The sequence below is a fragment of the Bos grunniens genome, chromosome 9, assembly GCF_055505025.1.
Source record: "Bos grunniens cultivar Pamir isolate PY7600 chromosome 9, Bosgru_T2T1.0, whole genome shotgun sequence".
In the NCBI taxonomy this organism is placed as follows: Eukaryota; Metazoa; Chordata; class Mammalia; order Artiodactyla; family Bovidae; genus Bos; species Bos grunniens.
The window spans coordinates 87,764,287-87,784,823 of record NC_141173.1 but is presented as its reverse complement, the minus strand read 5'-3'; the positions used below and the strand labels follow the sequence as shown (position 1 = coordinate 87,784,823).

The window sequence follows — 20,537 nt, the reverse complement described above, 5'->3', positions numbered from 1 at the left end:
AACCAATGTTACCAGTTTCTACTGACTCCTTTCAAACATATTCACTTTATGCATATGTAAGCAAATATGTATGTATTTATAAATATATCTTAAAGGAGTATATGTTTGTATGAATGTATTATAAGAACAAATATGCCTAATGAGAGATACTTAAGTTAGCTTCAATCTTCCATAACAAATAGATAAATATTCTTAAAAGGTATTAATATGCCATAAGATAATAATCTTTTTAATAATCTTGTAAAGTATATCTATGGGATAAATAGCTAGAGGTAGAAGTAAGGGGGCCAAAGGATACATATGTTTATGTTTACAGTATAAATTACATATCAAATAAAGTCATTGGTTAAGGTTTGGATCAAACCAAGAAATAAAGACTTCTCTATTCCATCCTCTTTATGAACTTACATTTTAGTACTTTTCCAAAATATGAGGTTAGAATTAATAAATAGTATCTCAAAAGCTGTCCTTAAATGCCTGGTATGTTCACTACTAAAAATCATAGATCCAGTAGCAATAAGCACATTCACTATAAGATCTTGGTTGATAAAAATACACATCCATGAATCCATAGTGACAGTAAGTAAATATATCCCTTTACACATATATAAATGGAGGATAGGGAGAAACTGTTCCCAAATGTTCCAAATATAGATGAAATATTGAACTTAGAAAACTGCCATTTGGCAACCAGTTCAGTAATAACTGCTTAAGTCAAAAATCACAAATGGATGCTGAAACTAGTATATTATCACTTGATGAGCAAATACTCTCAAAGTGTTTGCCCAAGACACATTAATTACAAAAGGGAAAAATAATAACTTTACAATGGAGTTAGAAGTTTCTTAGTGGAGAAACTTGACTGACATTACCTCAATCAGATGATTAATGTTAGTATCACCAAAAATGGGACACTCTGACATTACATAACATCTGCAATATTTCAGGCAAAAATGTATAACATATCTAACCAGGAAGAAAAATCAGACCAACCTAAATTGAGAGGCAATCTATAAAATAACTGGCCTGTATTCATAAACATTTTCAATACTATAAAAGAAAAAAACTAAGGCGCTATTCCAGATTAAAAAGACATGGCAATTGAATGAAACTCCTGATCTGCAACCTTCTTTTTCTTTAAAAGACATTATTAGAACAACTGATAACATCTAAATGAGGTCTGTAAATTAGTTAACAGTGTTGTATCAATGTTAATTTCCTGATTTTGACAACTGTAGTATGGTTATTTAGGTGAACGTTCTATTTTTAAAGATAAAGAGCATTCTGTTTGCAAATTACGCCTACAGAGTTCATAAAAATATATATATATTTCATATACATATATATCTTCCTCCCCCCATATAAATAGGGGGAGGGAGAGAGAAGGAGAGAGAGAATAAATGATAAATCAAATGTAGTACAATGCTAACACTTTATCTGGGAATTATTTGTACTATTCTTAGAATATTTCTGTAAGTCTGAAATTATGTCAAAATTTAAAAAAAAATTTTTTTTAATCATCAGATATAGGTACCATTCAAAATGGAGGACAGAATAGAAACTCCCTAACTTAGCTGATAAAAGCCAGAATACTGATTACCTAGAGGATGGAGGTTGACTAGGAAAAGAAGCCTTTCTGACTGAGGGAGCCTTCTGGAGTGCAGGAAATGACCTGGTAATGGTTACACATATGTAGACACGTAAACATTCATCAAGCTGTACACTTAAGATGTGTGCACTGTGCAAAAGTGAAAGTGAAGTCACTCAGTCGTGTCCAACTCTTTGCAACCCCATGGACTGTAGGCTACTCTATTCATGGAATTTTCCATGCAAGGATACTGGAGTGGGTTGCCATTTCCTTCTCCAGGAGATCTTCCCGACCCTGGGATCGAATCCGGGTCTCCCACACTACAGGCAGACTCTTTACTGTCTGAGCCACTTTTGGGTTTCTGCAATTTAATAAAAAAAAAAACTTTGAAAATATTATTTACTCCAATCACTAAAAGTGGGTGGTACAAACATTTATGTACCTCCTAATGTGATGAACAGAACAACCATTAGGAAATTTTCTTGAAAAGAAAAAAAAGGAAAAAGTTAAATATGGCTAAGAATCATTTAATGAATATGGGAACTTCTATAGGATAAATGAACAAATTTTGTCAATAAATAAATGGCATTTTCAAAAGGGAGACTATTAAAATGAAAAGAGACTTTAAAAGATTAAAAAGGTGTAACATAAGCCTCTTGTTTGGATCCTGATTTAAGCAAATCAACTATAAAAGAATTTTTTGAAACAGCTGGTAAAGTTTGAACATGGACTAGGTATAAGATAATACTAAAGAACATTGTTAGGCATGATATGGTATTGTAGTTGTGCTTTTAATCCTTCCGATTTATACGATTTACGGGTAAAATGATATTATGTTTGAGACCGCTTTAAAATATTACAGTAAAAGAGAAATAACTATATAAAACAAGATTAGCACATTGTTGGTAATTAATGGAGTTGGGTGACTGGCTACATGAGGGTTCATTATATTATCCTATTTGCATGTGTGGTGTTGGAAATTTTCCATATTAAAAATTCTTTAAAAGACATTGAGGCTATCTTTTCCCACAATTAACACAAAAAGTGGAAAAGGCTATTAGTAGATGCAGCCTCATACAATTTGAGGATTTTGAAACCATGTTCCAGAAAGTAATTAAGGTTCTGCAAAACCTATTTAGGAGCAACAAGCAAATGTAGACCTGTGGCTACTGTGTTTGGGAAAAGAGTTATAGTAAACTGATTTTTTTCCATTTTTCATATAGATTCTTTTGCAAAGAGCTTCTTGCCTAATGAGTGAAAACCACTAGTACTATGAAAGAGTCCTGGATTAAATGTTCAAAGTATTGCTATAAAGGATATCATAAGGACAATTGGAAAAACTTACAGGGAGTTTGAAGATTAAATGGGAGTTAACGTGTCAATGTTCATGTCCTGGTTTTGATGGCTAGCTATATTGTAGTTGCATAGGAGACTGTCCTTTATAGGAAATATACTACATCCTGAAGTATTCAAGAGTGATGGAGCATCATTTCAGCAACATATGTTCAAATGGAGTAAAGAAAGAAAGGTTCTTGATAATATACTTGCAACTCTGTAAGTTTTGAGACTTTCAAAAATTTCAAAAATCTCACTAACCTTATCTTTCTTTGATGTTTCAAAAAGATAGAGTGGGATACTATCTTTGAATTACCATTATGTACATCAACCAGTGGAACAAGGAAGTGTTAATTAATGAGGTTTCTATGAGACACACTGGTATAACTTTTACTGAAGAAACTACTAGAAACATTTTATTTAGTCAAAGCTATTGTTTTTAGACAAGAGGCTTAGCAGGAAGAATGGAATCTCTAATTAAGAGAAAGTTTGTGAACTTTCTTCAGGATGTCTGTAACTTTTATCAGATATTTTGAAACAATCAGTATCCCCTGCAAGTTTAATAAACCCATTAATAAGATAACAAGTGTCATATTTGGCTGAAATAATCAAAGAAACAAAATAACTCCTGTAACAGCTGGACTTCCCTGAGTCCAAAAATGAAAGGACTAGGAAGGATTGAAGGTGCCAATCCCTAATTTATAGGCAGTACTGTCCCAACTTAACACCAAAAGAAACTCAGAAATTTTTTTTCAGTACTAGGTTTGCATAAAATTTTTTTTTAAAAGAGAGTATGCTAAGCTATTATTAAAATCCTGCTGCTGCTGCTGCTGCTAAGTTGCTTCAGTCGTGTCCGACTCTGTGCGACCCCATGGACGGCAGCCCACCAGGCTCCCGCATCCCTGGGATTCTCCAGGCAAGAACACTGGAGTGGGTTGCCATTTCCTTCTCCAATGCATAAAAGTGAAAAGTGAAAGTGAAGTCACTCAGTCGTGTCCGACTCTTCACAACCCCATGGACTGCAAGCCTACCAGGCTCCTCTGTCCATGGGATTTTCCAGGCAAGAGTACTGGAGTGGGGGCCATTGCCTTCTCTGATTAAAATCCTATTCAGATTTAAAATGTCAAGGTCTTCGATCGCAATTACCAGCTTTTTTCATGCTTTTATCACTATAGTTAATATTCTTTTGGATAATCCATGCTCATCTCTAAATCTAAAATTTAAGTTTTTTAAAAAACTCATTTTTAATAATTATGAAAAATTTCAAGCCCACAGAAAAATTTTAAACCCACAGGAAACGCACATAACACCCTTTTCTCCTCATATAGTCATCAACTGTTTCTATTGGGCCAAACTATTTTATCAAACCATCTGAAAATATGCTGTGGACATCATAATACTACACTTCTAAATACGTTTGCATGTACCTGCCAAAAAAAGCAAACTGGGACATTTTTCTTTGCAACCACATCTCCTTTACCACACTCAAGAAAATTATCTGTTTAGTATCAACACTCAAGGGAAGCCTGCAGCCCATGGGTTTAAAAAGTGGGAGACGACTTAGCAACTGAACAACAACAAAGTATCAACATACACACCACACTGGTTTCCTCAGTTGTCCCCCAAATCTCCTTTACAGCTGTTCCCTCCAATCCATTCGAAGTTCATGCCTTGCAAATGCCAATTCCAGAATATTCTGCCCCATTTTTCTGTTCCATCCACCACTTTTCTTGGTCTATCAGAGCACTGACTTCTTTTAAAAGCCCTGCCCAACTGTCCGACATACTACCCACACATTCTAGATGTGTCAATTTCCACATGATTAGATTTAAATCAAAGAACTTTAGCAAGAACACCACACAGGGCTTGCAGGGCACCTCCCACTGCATCACATCAGGATGCACAGAACACTGAGCCATCTCACCACTGGACTTGCTTAGCTGAACAACTTAGTAAATGTAGTAACGGCTAGATCACTCTATTTTTCAGGGCATAGCTATCTCTTTGTAATTAATATGTCAAATAATAATTTGAGACTACAAGGATGTTTTTTGTTCCCCAACAACTTTCCTCTTAATGGTTTAGATTAATTGGTGATCTTTGCCTAATTCAACAATTACATTGATAATTACAAAGAACTGATTTTTAAAATTCTATTATTCTTTCCACATTTATTAATTGACATTCTTCTGTTTTTCATCTTTTCCATCCTGTTTTTTTTTTTTTTAAGTTTCATTGGACTCACAGATTTTTGTTTCTGAATTCACTGTGTTACTATCCATTATCTTCATTATCTACCATTTTTTGATTCTCAAATTGTCTCCAATTTGGTTTCTGGGAGTCTCTTTAAATCTGCTCCCATGTCCTCCTGATAATACCCCAGTAGACTTTAAGTACTTCTTCACTTTCTGAAATTTAGTCACTTCTCCATGAAGCTCTAGTATTTCTTTTAGTGGTATTTGGGATTCAGTGTCTGGATACTAAATATGCTCATTGCTACCAGGACATCATTTCATATTTTTCTGTAATTAAGACTTTGGAAAATATTAAGACTTTGGAAAATGTAGTTACTTTCAAACCTATGACTTTGAGGTTCATCAAATGCAGATGTAGAAACAGTGTATAAGCACATGAAAAGATGCTCATCATCATTCAGTTCAGTTCAGTTCAGTCGCTCAGTCGTGTCCGACTCTGCGACCCCATGAATCGAAGCACACCGGGCCTCCCTGTCCATCACCATCTCCCGGAGTTCACTCAGACTCATGTCCATTGAGTCAGTGATGCCATCCAGCCATCTCATCCTCTGTCGTCCCCTTCTCCTCCTGCCCCCAATCCTTCCAGCATCGGAGTCTTTTCCAATGAGTCAACTCTTCACATGAGGTGGCCAAAGTACTGGAGTTTCAGCTTTAGTATCATTCCTTCCAAAGAAATCCCAGGGCTGATCTCCTTCAGAATGGACTGCTTGGATCTCCTTGCAGTCCAAGGGACTCTCAAGAGTCTTCTCCAACACCACAGTTCAAAAGCATCAATTCTTTGGTGCTCAGCCTTCTTTACAGTCCAACTCTCACATCCATACATGACCACAGGAAAAACCATAGCCTTGACTAGACGGACCTTTGTTGGCAAAGTAATGTCTCTGCTTTTGAATATGCTATCTAGGTTGGTCATAACTTTCCTTCCAAGGAGTAAGCGTCTTTTAATTTCATGGCTGCAGTCACCACCTGCAGTGATTTTGGAGCCCAAAATAATATACTCTGACACTGTTTCCACTGTTTCCACATCTATTTCCCATGAAGTGATGGGACCGGATGCCATTTTTGTTTTCTGAATGCTGAGCTTTAAGCCCACTTTTTCACTCTCCACTTTCACTTTCATCAAGAGGCTTTTGAGTTCCTCTTCACTTTCTACCATAAGAGTGGTGTCATCTGCATATCTGAGGTTATTGATATTTCTCCCGGCAATCTTGATTCCAGCTTGTGCTTCTTCCAGTCCAGTGTTTCTCATGATGTACTCTGCATGTAAGTTAAATAAGCAGGGTGACAATATACCAGTCTGTTGTTCCATGTCCAGTTCTAACTGTTGCTTCCTGACCTACATAAGGATTTCTCAAGAGGCAGGTCAGGTGGTCTGGTATTCCCATCTCTTTCAGAATTTTCCACAGTTTACTGTGATCCACACAGTCAAAGGCTTTGGCATAGTCAATAAAGCAGAAATAGATGTTTTTCTGGAACTCTCTTGCTTTTTCAATGATCCAGCACATGTTGGCAATTTGATCTCTGGTTCCTCTGCCTTTTCTAAAGCCAGCTTAAACATCAGGAAGCTCACAGTTCACGTATTGCTGAAGCCTGGCTTGGAGAATTTTGAGCATTACTTTACTAGCATGTGAGATGAGTGCAACTGTGCGGTAGTTTCAGCATTCTTTGGCATTGCCTTTCTTTGGGATTGGAATGAAAACTGACCTTTTCCAGTCCTGTGGCCACTGCTGAGTTTTCCAAATTTGCTGGCATATTGAGTGCAGCACTTTCACAGCATCATCTTTCAGGATTTGAAATATCCTGAAATTTGAAATCTCATCATCATTAGGGAAATGCAAATTAAAACCACAATGAGATACCACTCCATAGCTACTAGGATGGATAAAATAAAACATACAATAACAAGTGTGAAAAGAAGTGCTGAAATTAGAACCGTCACAGGTTGTTGGTGGGACTATAAATGATGTAGCCGCTTTGGAAGACAGTTTGGCAGTTCCTCAAAATGTTAAGCATAGAAATGCCATTTGTTGTTTAGTTGCTTAAGCCTTGTTCAACTCTTTTGCGACCCCATGGCCTGTAGCCTGCCTCTGTCCACGGGAATTCCCTGGCAAGAATACTGGAGTTGGTTTTCATTTCCTTCTCCAGGCGATGTTTCCAACTCAGGGATTGAATCCATGTCTCTTACACTGGCAGGCAGGTTCTTTACCACTGAGCCACCAAGGAAGTCCATGGTCATTATATTTTTAAAATATTCTTTCCCTTAATTAACTCATCGCTAAATAAATAACTACTTTTTATATCTACTTTTTACATGATTAGATACCAATGACAACCACCAAAAACTTTAATGAAAGTTTTTACCAGAAAGAGTTCCTTCTCCACATCTTGTATTAAGAATAAGAATAATTAATTCGTTACAAATAAAATAATAAAACTGATTATGATTAGAAGTTTAAAATGTTCTTATAACCATTTTTTACTGAAGAAAGCACTCTTAAGAGGAAAAACGTGATCCATTTGCACCCAAATGACCAACATTAACTTACCATGTGTGGAGCACTAATTGTTGCTTGGAACCCTGCAAAAGAAGAAGAGAACTACTGATACATTCAGCTGCAAAAACACATGAAATGCTCCATGTAATTCATTTTCTAGCATCCATACATTATTTTTCATAATAATTATTTTCACGTTTATGATCTCAAGAAATAAAAACATTTTGTACTTGACAGTACTGTCATGCACAGTTAAAATTAGAAAATATACTCATGCCAAAGGCTATTTGTGCTCAGTACAACGGTCCCACTATTTCTAAAAATTTCTTCCCCCATATAGTTAGTTAGGGAAGAATTTCATTAACTTGATACATTTATGATGTTTTTCCCTTCAGATTCATAAAAAGAAAATAAGCTTCCATATATCATAAAATATGCAAAATCATTGCAAATTAACTTACATCATATTTTTGGCACCTTAAAAAAAAAAAACTGGCACGAGCAACCAGAGGAACTTAAGAGACTAATAAAGTACTTCTATTTACTCTTTACACTATCACCTAATGTTAATCAAAACAATCTTTTTTTAGTTTTTAGCTTTTAGGTTTTTTCCAGTATTGCTTTCTCGAGACTTGTTTACCTGCTTCTGCATCGGAAGCAGTTTTCACTGAGCGGTGGTAGCAGGTGCCTTCGGGGTTCAGAAGCTCCCCAGGATCTTCTCTGCTGACCGTTAAAGTATTTCCAAAAGAAGGCAGCATGGCAGCTGGCCGACAGAATCCTGAGGCACTCCTAAGCCTCAAAGGCGCCCACTGCCAAGGCTCAGCAGTTCGGCAAAGCCTGCTTCAGGAGAAGGAGTTAAATATGGCACTTTCTAAAAACAAGCACAAACCAGAAAACTCAGGGCAAGTGAAGCAGAGAAGTCAGTAATAACTTAGCTACACATTTTCTTCAATACCAATTTTAGAATTTTCTGCTACTGCAAAAACCAACCTTTGTCAACATTAGAGACCCTAAGAGAATTCAGCATGCAGCTTAAATTCTAAGCTTTCATCTAAAGTGCACTTTAAGGAAATGTTTATAGAATTTTTACATATATCCTTCAAGAAAATAGAAACTGTAAGTTTTCATCTAAAGGACGCTTTAAGAAATTGTTTACAAAATTCTTACGTATCTCCTTTAAGAAAATAGAAAAGACACTTCATAAACAACGCTTTATTATAATGGATCAGCAAGGTAATAAATGGAAAATGGTCTGTCTATTTTTACTTACAAAGATTAGAGAGCAAATGAGTAAAATTTGTGACATTTTCAAAAATCCAAAACTTACCTATTGATTGTGGAGAATCCATATAAGGGTTACATTTTGCATAGTGGGAGCGGTCTGTGGCCAACATTACTTCAAACACTTTATCTGTCTTGATGATTCCATTTTCTAAAATGAATGAGGCAATACTTTAAGTTGGGAGTGGCAAGATCAGATGTAGTTGTTTAACATAATTACTCTGGCTACACTGTAGAGACTAGACTGGAAGAGAGCAAAATTTTCATGATGGCTCAGGTAATCACAATCTGGTCTTTAATAATGAAAGTAAGGACGAAGAAAAGAAGGATTTGAGTTATATTTAGTAGGTAATGTATACTTGACTGACTAGATTTGGAGGTGGGAGGGGGATAATGTTTGAGATGCTGGTGTCATATACTGGTCTAAGAAATCCTAGAGAAGCATCATAGCCAAGGAGAAAAAGGAGAAGCTATGTATTTAGGAGGAGCTATGGACCATAGCCATGGAGATACATAGCAGCCAGTTGGACAAACAGATCTGGAGAAAAATCTAGATTAGAGATATAAATGACTAGTTGTACAGATGGCAACTGAATCAATGGAAGTGAAGGAAAGTGGCCAGGGGAGAAAGTACACAAAGAAGAAAAACAACAGTGTCCATTTAAGAGAAATGCAAAGGGACTGGAGCCTTCAAAGATTATGATGAGGAGCAGCCACAGAGGCAGAAGAAAATCAAGTGGATACACTGTTATAGGGATCAAGAGAAATACGTTTTTCAAAAAGGAAGGCAAGACCATATGACATAAATGATACTTGAAAACATTACAGAAGTGAAAGAACTCAGGCACAAAGATGGCATACTGTATGATTCTATTTAATGAAATGTCCACAACAGGCAAATCTATAGAGAAAGTAAGTAGACTAGTGGTTGCTTATGGTTAGGAGAATAGGAGGGCAAAACAGGGTATCTTTTTGAGATGAAAATATTAAATTGACCATGGTAATGGTTGCACATACCTGTAAATATACTAAAAATCACCAATATCATCTAAATTAAGAGAATTATTTTTAAAGTATAGTGGGGCCAGAAGTGGCAACCATAAGAAGCACTGCTTCTGAGAGAGAACCATATATAGGCAGGGAAAGGATGACATGTCGTGATACAGCAATGAAGGGAAAGAAGGAAGAAAGTGAAGGATCCTACAGAAACAGAAAAGCAGCAAGATACACCAACTCCTCCCCCTTCTCACCACTATTACCAATATCATTATCCATTAAAGAAACTGCAAGTGCTCTTGAACTGTGTGCATAAAATGCCTAAAAAGGAAAAAGGAAAACTAACTCCAGTCAAAGCTACTGTAGAAAGAAGACAACATGCAAACAAAATATTTCGGCTGATTAAACATACCAATACTATACTCTAAGAAAACTTAACAGAAAGTAAATATTACCAGAAACATCAACATCCAAGACATCTACTAACACAATTATCAGGGAATTCCCTGGCAGCCAAGTGGTTAGGGCTCAAGTGTTTTCACTGCAGGGCATCTGGGTTCAACCCCTGGTCCGAGAACTAAGATCCTACAAGCCATGTGGCACAGTCAAAAAAAAAAAAAAAAAGAGAGAGAGAGAGAAGAAAAGAAAATACTATCAGACTTTAAAACAAGAAAAAAAAAATTCAACTCTCAAGGCAAAAAAAAATCAAATTACCTAGTAAGAGTTAAAAAAAAAAAAAAAAAAAAGACAGACAACCATTAGCTTTCTTGAGAGCAATATTCAAAGCAAAGCAAGAATGAAGCAGCAGCATTTTCAAGAAATTCAAGGAAAGGAAGTGCAAGTTAATAACTAAAAAGGAGGAAACTGTAAATGTACCCAACAACATGAACAAATCTCAAGAGCACTAACTTGACTGAAAGAAGTCAGGCAAGGAGATTTTACCCTATGTGATTCATCTATTAATACACTGAATTCCAAAAAAGTCAAAACCATAGAGGCTGAACTGATCCGGAGTTGCTAGGGGTTGGGGGGTGAAAGGAGGAGATTAATTGCAAAAGGGCATGAGGAAATTTTGTAGGTGAAAGAAATGGTCTGTATCAGAGAACAGCAAACTTCTGTTAAGATCGAAACAGTAAATATTTTAGGCTTTGAAGGCCATATAGTCTCTGCTTCAACTACTTGACTCTGCCACTAAAGTGCAAGAACAGCTTTACAGCAGACATAAACGAATGGGTGTGGTTGTACTCAAATAAAACTTTATTTCTAAAAACAGGCAGCAGGCTAGATTTGGCCCGTGGGTTGTAGTTTGCTCACTCCTGTTTTATATCATTAGGGTGGTGGTTATACAACTGTATTTGTCAAAATTTTCAAATCGTGGTCTTAAAATTGGTGACTTTTTCCATAAATTATATCTCAAAAAAGCTGACTTTTTAAAATTATGGCCAAAACTGTTCTTCAAATTATCAAGGTTATAGGAAAAACGTCTTAAATGTGCAAGAACTCAGGGAATGCTAAACACACATGTCCTTCCTAAGAAATCTTCTAGAAGATGTGCTTCATCTAATGAAGCAATCACCAGGGATACCTCAGAAAAGGACACATGTCCAATTGTAGAGCAAAGGTTAATATTGGGTGGATTGGCCTGCCTCCAGAAGGATCCTGTCAAATTGGTTTAGCCAGAACACCCAGTACTCTTGATGTAATTTTCCACCCACTGATCCCCACCCTGCTCCTAGACTATAAATCTGCACTCACTTACTGTATTGATTGCAATTGTTACTGAATAAAAACTGGTTTTAGCTTTAAAAAAAAAAAGACTAAAAGGGTAAAGACACTAGTGGAGGACCTCCCTGGTGGCAGAGGGGATGGGAGTGCACCTGCCAATGCAGGGGACATGGGTTTGATCCCTGTTCCAGAAAGAGTCCACACGCCACAGAGTGACTAAGCTCACGGGCCACAACTGCTGAGCCCGTGGCTCTAGAGCCCAGGAGCTGCAACTCCTGAGTCCGTGTGCCTCAATAGCTGAAGCCCGCATGCTGTAGAGCCCATACTCCACAAGGGAAGCCACTGCAACGAGAAGCCTGCGCACTGCAACTAGAGAAAAGCCTGCGCAGCAACGAAGACCCAGCACAGCCAAATATAAATAAATATTTTTTTTTTAAAAAGACCAAACGCTGTTTTAAAAAAAACAAAGAGAAGCCGCCGCAATGAGAAACCCAAGCGCTGCAACGAGCAGCAGTGCCCACTCACTGCAACTAGGAAAAGCCCTCACAAAGCAACGAAGACCCAGGGCAGCAATAAATTTCTAAAAAAGACACCAGTGGAATAATAATATTTAAATGTTATATGTTCTGACAAAGTAGAAACAATGCAACTAAAAACAATGGGAAAAGGAAAAAAAGGAAAAAGAAGAATTAGATCATTGACTGTTTTGAGGAATCAAAGGATACCACTTAATACTGACTGACCAGACAGTATTAGAAAGAAATAGTAATACAAGAAATACTAAGTATAAGAAAAGGTGGTTTAAGGACACTATAAAATGTATAAATACACACTGTCCAAAAAACAGAATGTTTTAAAAACTAGCAAATAAGGCATACCAACTAGAGAAACACTTAAATAGTCATAGACTGGTACAGATACAAATCATTTTCTAACTAAAAATATTACAAATTTGGATTCATTAACCCAAATAGAAAGTACTGTTTCTATATAAATAAGCTTAGGCAAGCTACCTGTAAAGGCTACTAAAACAGTTATAGCATTTTTTAAAAAGTTTTAAAAGCAGTGGCCACAGGACTGGAGAAGGTCAGTTTGCATTCCAATCCCAAAGAAAGGCAATGCCAAAGAATGCTCAAACTACCACACAATTGCACTCATCTCACACGCTAGTAAAGTAATGCTCAAAATTCTCCAAGCCAGGCTTCAGCAATATGTGAACCATGAACTTCCTGATGCTCAAGCTCGTTTTAGAAAAGGCAGAGGAACCAGAGATCAAATTGCCAACATCCGCTGGATCATTGAAAAAGCAAGAGAGTTCCAGAAAAACATCTATTTCTGCTTTATTGACTATGCCAAAGCCTTTGACTGTGTGGATCAGAATAAACTGTGGAAAATTTTGAAAGAGATGGGAATACCAGACCACCTGACCTGCCTCTTGAGAAATCTGTATGCAGGTCAGGAAGCAACAGTTAGAACTGGACATGGAACAACAGACTGGTTCCAAATAGGAAAAGGAGTACGCCAAGGCTGTATATTGTCACCCTGCTTATTTAACTTCTATGCAGAGTACATCATGAGAAACGCTGGACTGGAAGAAACACAAGCTGGAATCAAGATTGCCGGGAGAAATATCAATAACCTCAGATATGCAGATGACACCACCCTTATGGCAGAAAGCGAAGAGGAACTCAAAAGCCTCTTGATGAAAGTGAAAGTGGAGAGTGAAAAAGTTGGCTTAAAGCTCAATATTCAGAAAATGAAGATCATGGCATCCGGTCCCATCACTTCATGGGAAATAGATGGGGAAACAGTAGAAACAGTGTCAGACTTTATTTTTGGGGGCTCCAAAATCACTGCAGATGGTGACTGCAGCCATGAAATTAAAAGACGCTTACTCCTTGGAAGGAAAGTTATGTCCAACCTAGATAGCATATTCAAAAGCAGAGACATTACTTTGCCAACAAAGGTCCGTCTAGTCAAGGCTATGCTTTTTCCTGTGGTCATGTATGGATGTGAGAGTTGGACTGTGAAGAAGGCTGAGCACCTAAGAATTGATGCTTTTGAACTGTGGTGTTGGAAAAGACTCTTGAGAGTCCCTTGGACTGCAAGGAGATCCAACCAGTCCATTCTGAAGGAGATCAGCCCTGGGATTTCTTTGGAAGGAATGATGCTAAAGCTGAAACTCCAATACTTTGGCCACCTCATGCGAAGAGTTGACTCATTGGAAAAGACCCTGATGCTGGGAGGGATTGGGGGCAGGAGGAGAAGGGGACGACAGAGGATGAGATGGCTGGATGGCATCACTGACTCAATGGACATGAGTCTGAGTGAACTCTGGGAGTTGGTGATGGACAGGAAGGCCTGGCGTGCTGTGATTCATGGGGTCGCAAAGAGTCGGACACGACTGAGCAACTGAACTGAGTAATAAGAGAGGTATCATTTACTGAATATTTACCACATGCCAGAAAAAACCCTAAGCACATCACACACTCTATCTCTTTTGAGATATGAACTTAGGAACTATGAAGCAATCTTACATTATCTCTAACAATCGTATAAAGTAAGCACCATTATTACTCCATCTTACAGATAATAAGACTGAGCACAGAAAGTCTAAGTTGTTCCAGATCACAGAGCAAATGAGGGGTAGGGCCACTGAAGCTGAGATGTCAGATTCCTGTTGACCACTTCACTGTACTACTACCATATTCAAATAGCTTAGTGACTTACACGAATTCAGACTCTCAAAGTCAGAAGGGTCATCAAGTCTAACTTCTTCATAAATTGGTACCACGATCTCTACTTGAAGAGCCGCACGATGTGAAACAGCCATTTCATATTTAAACTACATTAATTATCAGAATTGTGTGAACTGTGAAAGTTGCTCAGTTGTACCCAACTCTGCAACCCCATAGACTATACAGTCCATGGAATTCTCCAGGCCAGAATACTGGAGTGGGTAGCCTTTCCCTACTCCAGGGGATCTTCCCAACCCAGGGATCGAACCTAGGTCTCCAGCATTGCAGGTAGATTCTTTACCAGCTGAGCCACAAGGGAAGCCTATTATCAAAATACTTCCCAATATTAAGAGGAAATCTCCCTCTTTATAACTCACTTACATAAACCCTTAGTGCTACTCTCTAAAGTCACCCAGAATATAATGAATTTTCTATCCAACCAACACTTTTTACACATTTAAACAAATCACGATCACTTCACGTTTTTATCTTTCTCAGGTTAAGCAGCCTCACTCAACACTTCCAGTTACCATTATATTCACACATTCTTCTCTAAAAGAACATTTGTGATATATAAAATCAAACACATTGCTGCCAGCACATTCTAAAAATCAAGTATATTAAAGAGATTACTTTCCTTAAGCTAGACAACATACATCTATCAAACTCACCTGAGTTTCTTTGGTAGGTTTCTTAATCTATAGAGGGATATAGAATTCACACACACACCAAAAAACTAACAGGTTTTAAAAGTATGTCACCAGTCATTTATTAAGAAGCTGAACACATAAGGCTCAGGATAAAGACTTCTTAGACTATGATTAGGTGATTTCCAAAATTTCCACTACAAGGTTATTTGATTTTTCCCAGGATTCCATATTTTGAAAGATGCCTAAAGCAAGCTACGGTTACTAAGCTATTAAATCATTTTCCCATTTTTGACAATCTGACATATACAACTGCCAGTGCCCTGCAATATTTCTAGCAAACAGCAAAGTACTGTTTCACTTCATTTGTACAGCCTAATTATAGGTAAACATGCAGTTACTACTAGGTTTTCTGAATTAGTGAACAGCTTTAGAACCACTCACGCTCAATTTTCCTGAACCCTAAGGATCAAGGGCCCTAATTAAATAATTATAACAATGGTTAATGTTGATCCAAATAAGAAGTTAGCAGAATCCAGAAAGGAGAACGCAACAGAACCCAAGCTATAAACAAACAAAAAAAACTTGAAAAAATTAGACCCATGTTAAGAAGGTATTTGTTTCTCTTCTCAACTTGAGGAATAGGGAAGGGTGAAAAGGGAAATAAATTCCAAGAAAAGGACAAAAACCCTATACAAGAGTCATAATTTATATAAGAACTGTAAACTGTGGCATGATTTCAAGAAACTGATAAAAGTGTTGTTGTTGTTGCTAAGTCACTTCAGTCGTGTCCGACTCTGTGCGACCCCATAGATGGCAGCCCACCAGGCTCCCCCGTCCCTGGGATTCTCCAGGCAAGAACACTGGAGTGGGTTCCATTTCCTTCTCCAATGCATGAAAGTGAAAAGTGAAAGGGAAGTCACTCAGTCGTGTCCGACTCTTCGCGACCCCATGGACTGCAGCCCTCCAGGCTCCTCCATCCATGGGATTTTCCAGGCAAGAGTACTGGAGTGGGGTGCCATCACCTTCTCCAGATAAAAGTGTAAAAGAAGGAAAAATATAAATTCCCTGGAAGTTCAGTGGTTAGGACTCAGCACTTTCATCACTTTCAATCTCTGGTAAGGGAACTAAGATCCCACTAGCCATACAGCAAAAAAAAAAAGGAAAAACATTTGACTATTCCCCGTCAACAGTAGAGGGGTCTGTGATATTAGAAATAAAGAGCAGAGAATAAACTCATCGCGTACTACATAGCTCAGAGAGGTACTGACCCAATCATTAATGTTTGTGATGATGGTTATCAATTTTCAACAATTAAAAATTAAGAGTGCAGATGACTTACTGCTTAGAACCAAATGAAATGTTATCAACTTTGACAATGTAAAATAGCCACCAGTAAGTTGAAAAATAAGCACCCTTTTTTACAAAGTGGAAGGGTTAAAGTATACTGTCAGTTTATAAATTATAGAACAAAAAATTGAGGTTAAAGTATATTACTCAAAGTTACAAAGGTAACCACAAAAGAGGAAGCAGAAATTACAATATAACTGTATGTGGGGAAGGGAGTAAGTTAAAAGGGTGTAAATACTCATCCATCTTGTCAGGAAGTCAGCAGATGATGTCTAAAGCTGATGAAGAAATAGCAGTTCAAGCATATTATTTTAAGACATAAGGACAATCACCAGAAGACCCAAAAGCGCAATTAGAAGTGTTCACTAGAGGCTCCAGTGAGCAAGATATAAGATGCGGCAGGGTCTCTGTTTCTTTCACAGTGGTAGAATTGGGGGCATTATCTAGCCTCTCTGTAGTTAAATGTAGCCTACAATTAAGTTCTTGCCAATGAGAACACAGGAAGAAATTATGTATGCCCTTAAAAGGAATGTGGGTTTTCTCCTTTTCCTACTTTTCTTCCCATCAGCTGGAATATGGAAATAATGGGGGTAAATTAACTTCAACTTTGTAGACAAGGGAAACACTTTAGCAGTCACAACGAGAAAAAAGGAGCCCAGATCTCCAAGACCATAGAACTATCATATTAACTCTGAATTACTTGTTCATACTTGGATTGTTACAGGAGACAAACTTTGTATGTGTAAAATGAGATCGGTCTGAACAATAGGATTGGAGTGGAAGCATGGGAACAGGTTGTAGAAGACCCCTAAAAGGCCTGAAAGCTAAGCAAGAGGTATTTCCAACTGGTACAGTAAGCCACAGAAATCTCGGCAGAACAGTGACAAAACAGAGAGCAGTATACTAAGACAGCAGTGCAAGGCGTAGCATGAACCTGAGGGGACAGAAATTCAAAGTGAGATGACCAATCAGACGGTTGGAGGCATATCACTCCAAGTAAGAACTAAGAGCCTAGGCTAGGGTACAATCAATGAAAATACAGTGAAAGGGTTGGCCGTGAAAGACATCTGTAATAACTACTGAGTTAATCTCGGGACAATCTGAAAGAATCAATAACTATTACAAGACTTCTGATCTGGGAGAACAAAAGACTGGAAGCAATCCTGGCAGAGATGGAAAAAAAAAAGATCCTGTGCTGGTATGAAGCACTGAAAACACAGATAAGAAAACAGGCTACAGATGGATTTCAAGTCATACAGAAACTAAGTTTCTGTAACTTGTTACAGAGTTAAATCTCAAAAAAAGAACTATTACATTATTGTATTAGTTTTATGACTTGAGCATTTGTTTATCAACTACTCTCTATTTCTTCCCCACTAACAAAATGACAGGGAGAACAGAAAGAAATCAACAAAATGGTTTCCTTTTACTTCCCATCTAGAACGATTAGGCATTGAAAGGAGGTAAGTAGAACCTGAGATATTCTCCGTACAGAAAGTCTGAAAGGGATTAATTTTAAATTATATAATAAACCATAATCAAAGAAAAATTTTAAGTGATACCAAGTTATGATAAAGCATATCATCTAAATATCAGAGATTATTAAAAATACATCTTTCTCTAAACCATTATCACTCTTAATACACAGTTATCTGTTCTGATGCTACTTCTCAAAAGAGCATGTTCCTTGGACTCCTTACATTTCTGACAAAATAAAATGTCATGCAAAACTCTAAAATATAGGTAACCAAATGTTAACTTCTCTGGCTCTCTCCTATAACACACACACACACATACACTCCCCACATGTGATTTCATGCAAACCATGAAGTGATTAAAATTGTGGAATCTTGGATTTGGAAGGGTCCTCAGAGGTCTACTATACAGTGAAAGCCGAGGACAAATCTCTTCCACAATATCGCTTACAATGAAATGGTCGATAATTCTTTGCTTCAACATATCCAGTGACAGAAAAAAGTTTTTCAAGGCCAAATCTTTGTTAGGATTGCTTTGTGAGTGCTTCCTTATAATGAGTCAAAAATCTGCCTCCCATCTGTCCTGGTTTGACCCTTCACTACATGATTTCCTTCAAATATGTAAACACTACTAGGGAGCAGGGGATGAGATCGGGATTAACATATACACACTACTACATATAAAACAGGTAACTAACAAGAATCGACTGTATAGCACAAGGAACTTTAGTCAACGCTCTACGGTGACCTAAATGGGAAGGAAATTGAAAAAAGAGGGGATATATGTACAACTATTCACTTTGTTGCCCAGCAGCAAATTAACAAAACATTGTAAAGCTACTCCAATAAAAATTAATTTTAAAATAAACACTACTGCTCTCTTTAGCTTTCTCATTGCTAAATCAAACCACCTCCATTTCATCAAACCATCATGTAAGATGCTGGTGCACTTGTCATCTTGACCACTCTTGTCTGAAAATCTTCAGTATTTCACTGCTACACTTAAAGCATGTTGGTCTTAACTAAGTGCAATACTAATAAAAATATGTGGAACAGCACAACAGAATGAACTAAGATCACACTGAATAGAATGTAATATAATCTATCATCTAGATCTAGTGCTGCTCCAAAGAACTTCTTATGATGATAGAAATGTTCTACATCTGCACTGTTCAGTCTAGCCCCTAACCTCATATGGCCACTGAGCTCTTGAAATGTGGTTGGTATGACTGAGGAACTGAATTTTTAATTTTAGTTAAATTTAAGTAGACACACTGATATTAAAATTCTTCCTCAAAAGTTTTTCTATTAAATTTTAGTCAGTACACTGTAAATTTACTTACCAGGGTGTAACCATAAGACTGACATAAGCTAAAACAAAGAAGTGTTTTTTGCATTCTAAGTGAGGCCCAAATTTCTAAAAAAGAATCACTTAGCATTTTATTACCTGTTACACTTAGCCCATGAATGCACATGATAAAACTAATATTCTCTTTTCCACTAGTTATGCTGTTAGTGGATAAGAACTGACACTCCAAACAGAATAAGAAAATGATTTCAATTTATTTGTAGAAATAAAGAAGGATACAAAAGCTAAAAATTTTTGAAAATTTAAATGCTTATTAAGGGTCTTCACTTTAATGTTTTATTAAGCAACTGAAACCAAACATTTCCCCAAATAAACTCCTACTCTCCCACACTTCCTAGCACACCCCATCCCCAAATACCTGCGGCTCACTCACTTATTATTTCCAACTCAGAAAATGGTAAATTGTTCCCACTGCCCAGGTCTAAAACCTTGTGTCATATCCTTGACATCAGTCTTTCTCCTACACCCCAAGTCCAAATCTAGCACATTCTATTTTCTCTGTCTAGTATGCCTGTCCCCCAGCTCTATCTGCATGGCTTGAATTTCTTCTTCTTCATCAAATCTTTACTCAAATAACACCTTAGTGAGGCCTTCTCCCCTACAACTGCAAACCTACCACCCCATACTCCCTATCCTCTTTCCCTACCTTGCCACTTATCATGTGACATATATTCTCTTTGTCTGCTCCCACAAGAAGTAAGCTTCAAGAGAGAAGATGTTTGCTTCTCATTGCTGTATCTCCAGTGTATGGGACATAGAAGATAGTCAAATGTCAGTTGACTGTTTCCACAGATTATACATACATTATACATGCAAATGGCACACTCAAGGTTGCAAGGGAAATATAGTTAGAAACAACTGATGTGTTAGGGTAGTGGACTGAATTTTTTTAACAACAACAACAACAACAACAAAATACGTAAAAGAACAATTAATAGCATTGTTTTAAGCGACCAATACAGTATTTGAAGTCTAGTCAGAGTCAACCTTTCACAAACACTTTGGTTTGGACATCCCTGCTCTAGCAGACAACCTCTCAATCTCATCCACTCCTGCCCCCTTCTTCTCCTTTCACCACGGCATAAAATTATCCCAATAAAAGTAGAAAATAAACCCTAATGTAAACATTAATTGTCACATTCCCTGGATTAAACAGGCTCTCAGTTGTTTTGAATTAACATTTCATGAGCATGTTATCAGTCGATAGCCATAAAATATCTATTTTCCATTTCTAAAGACCTGTGATGTCCAACATGTGGTATCAAAGTTAATTTAAATAACAC

The 20,537-nt window shown here is 37.3% G+C and overlaps 1 protein-coding gene across 9 annotated transcripts in view; it reads right to left on the bottom strand.

Moving 5' to 3' along the window:
• The window catches only part of PCMT1 (protein-L-isoaspartate (D-aspartate) O-methyltransferase), a 42,902-nt gene that overhangs the window by 19,189 nt on the left and 3,176 nt on the right, over window positions 1–20,537 (bottom strand). For 5 of the 9 annotated variants that reach the window (XR_015133299.1, XM_086318266.1, XM_086318263.1 and 2 more), the window contains exons 2-3: window positions 9,001–9,105; window positions 7,725–7,756 (exon numbers count right to left, since the gene is read on the bottom strand). Coding sequence is in view for 7 of the 9 variants with exons in the window: in XM_086318266.1 (XP_086174392.1) it covers window positions 7,725–7,756; window positions 9,001–9,105 (137 nt within the window). In the remaining 2 variants the exon portion in view is untranslated. Of the gene's footprint in view, window positions 1–7,724; window positions 7,757–8,313; window positions 8,545–9,000; window positions 9,106–20,537 lie in introns of those variants that run through there. The other 4 variants (XR_015133300.1, XM_086318269.1, XM_086318267.1 and 1 more) reach the window with 1 other exon arrangement.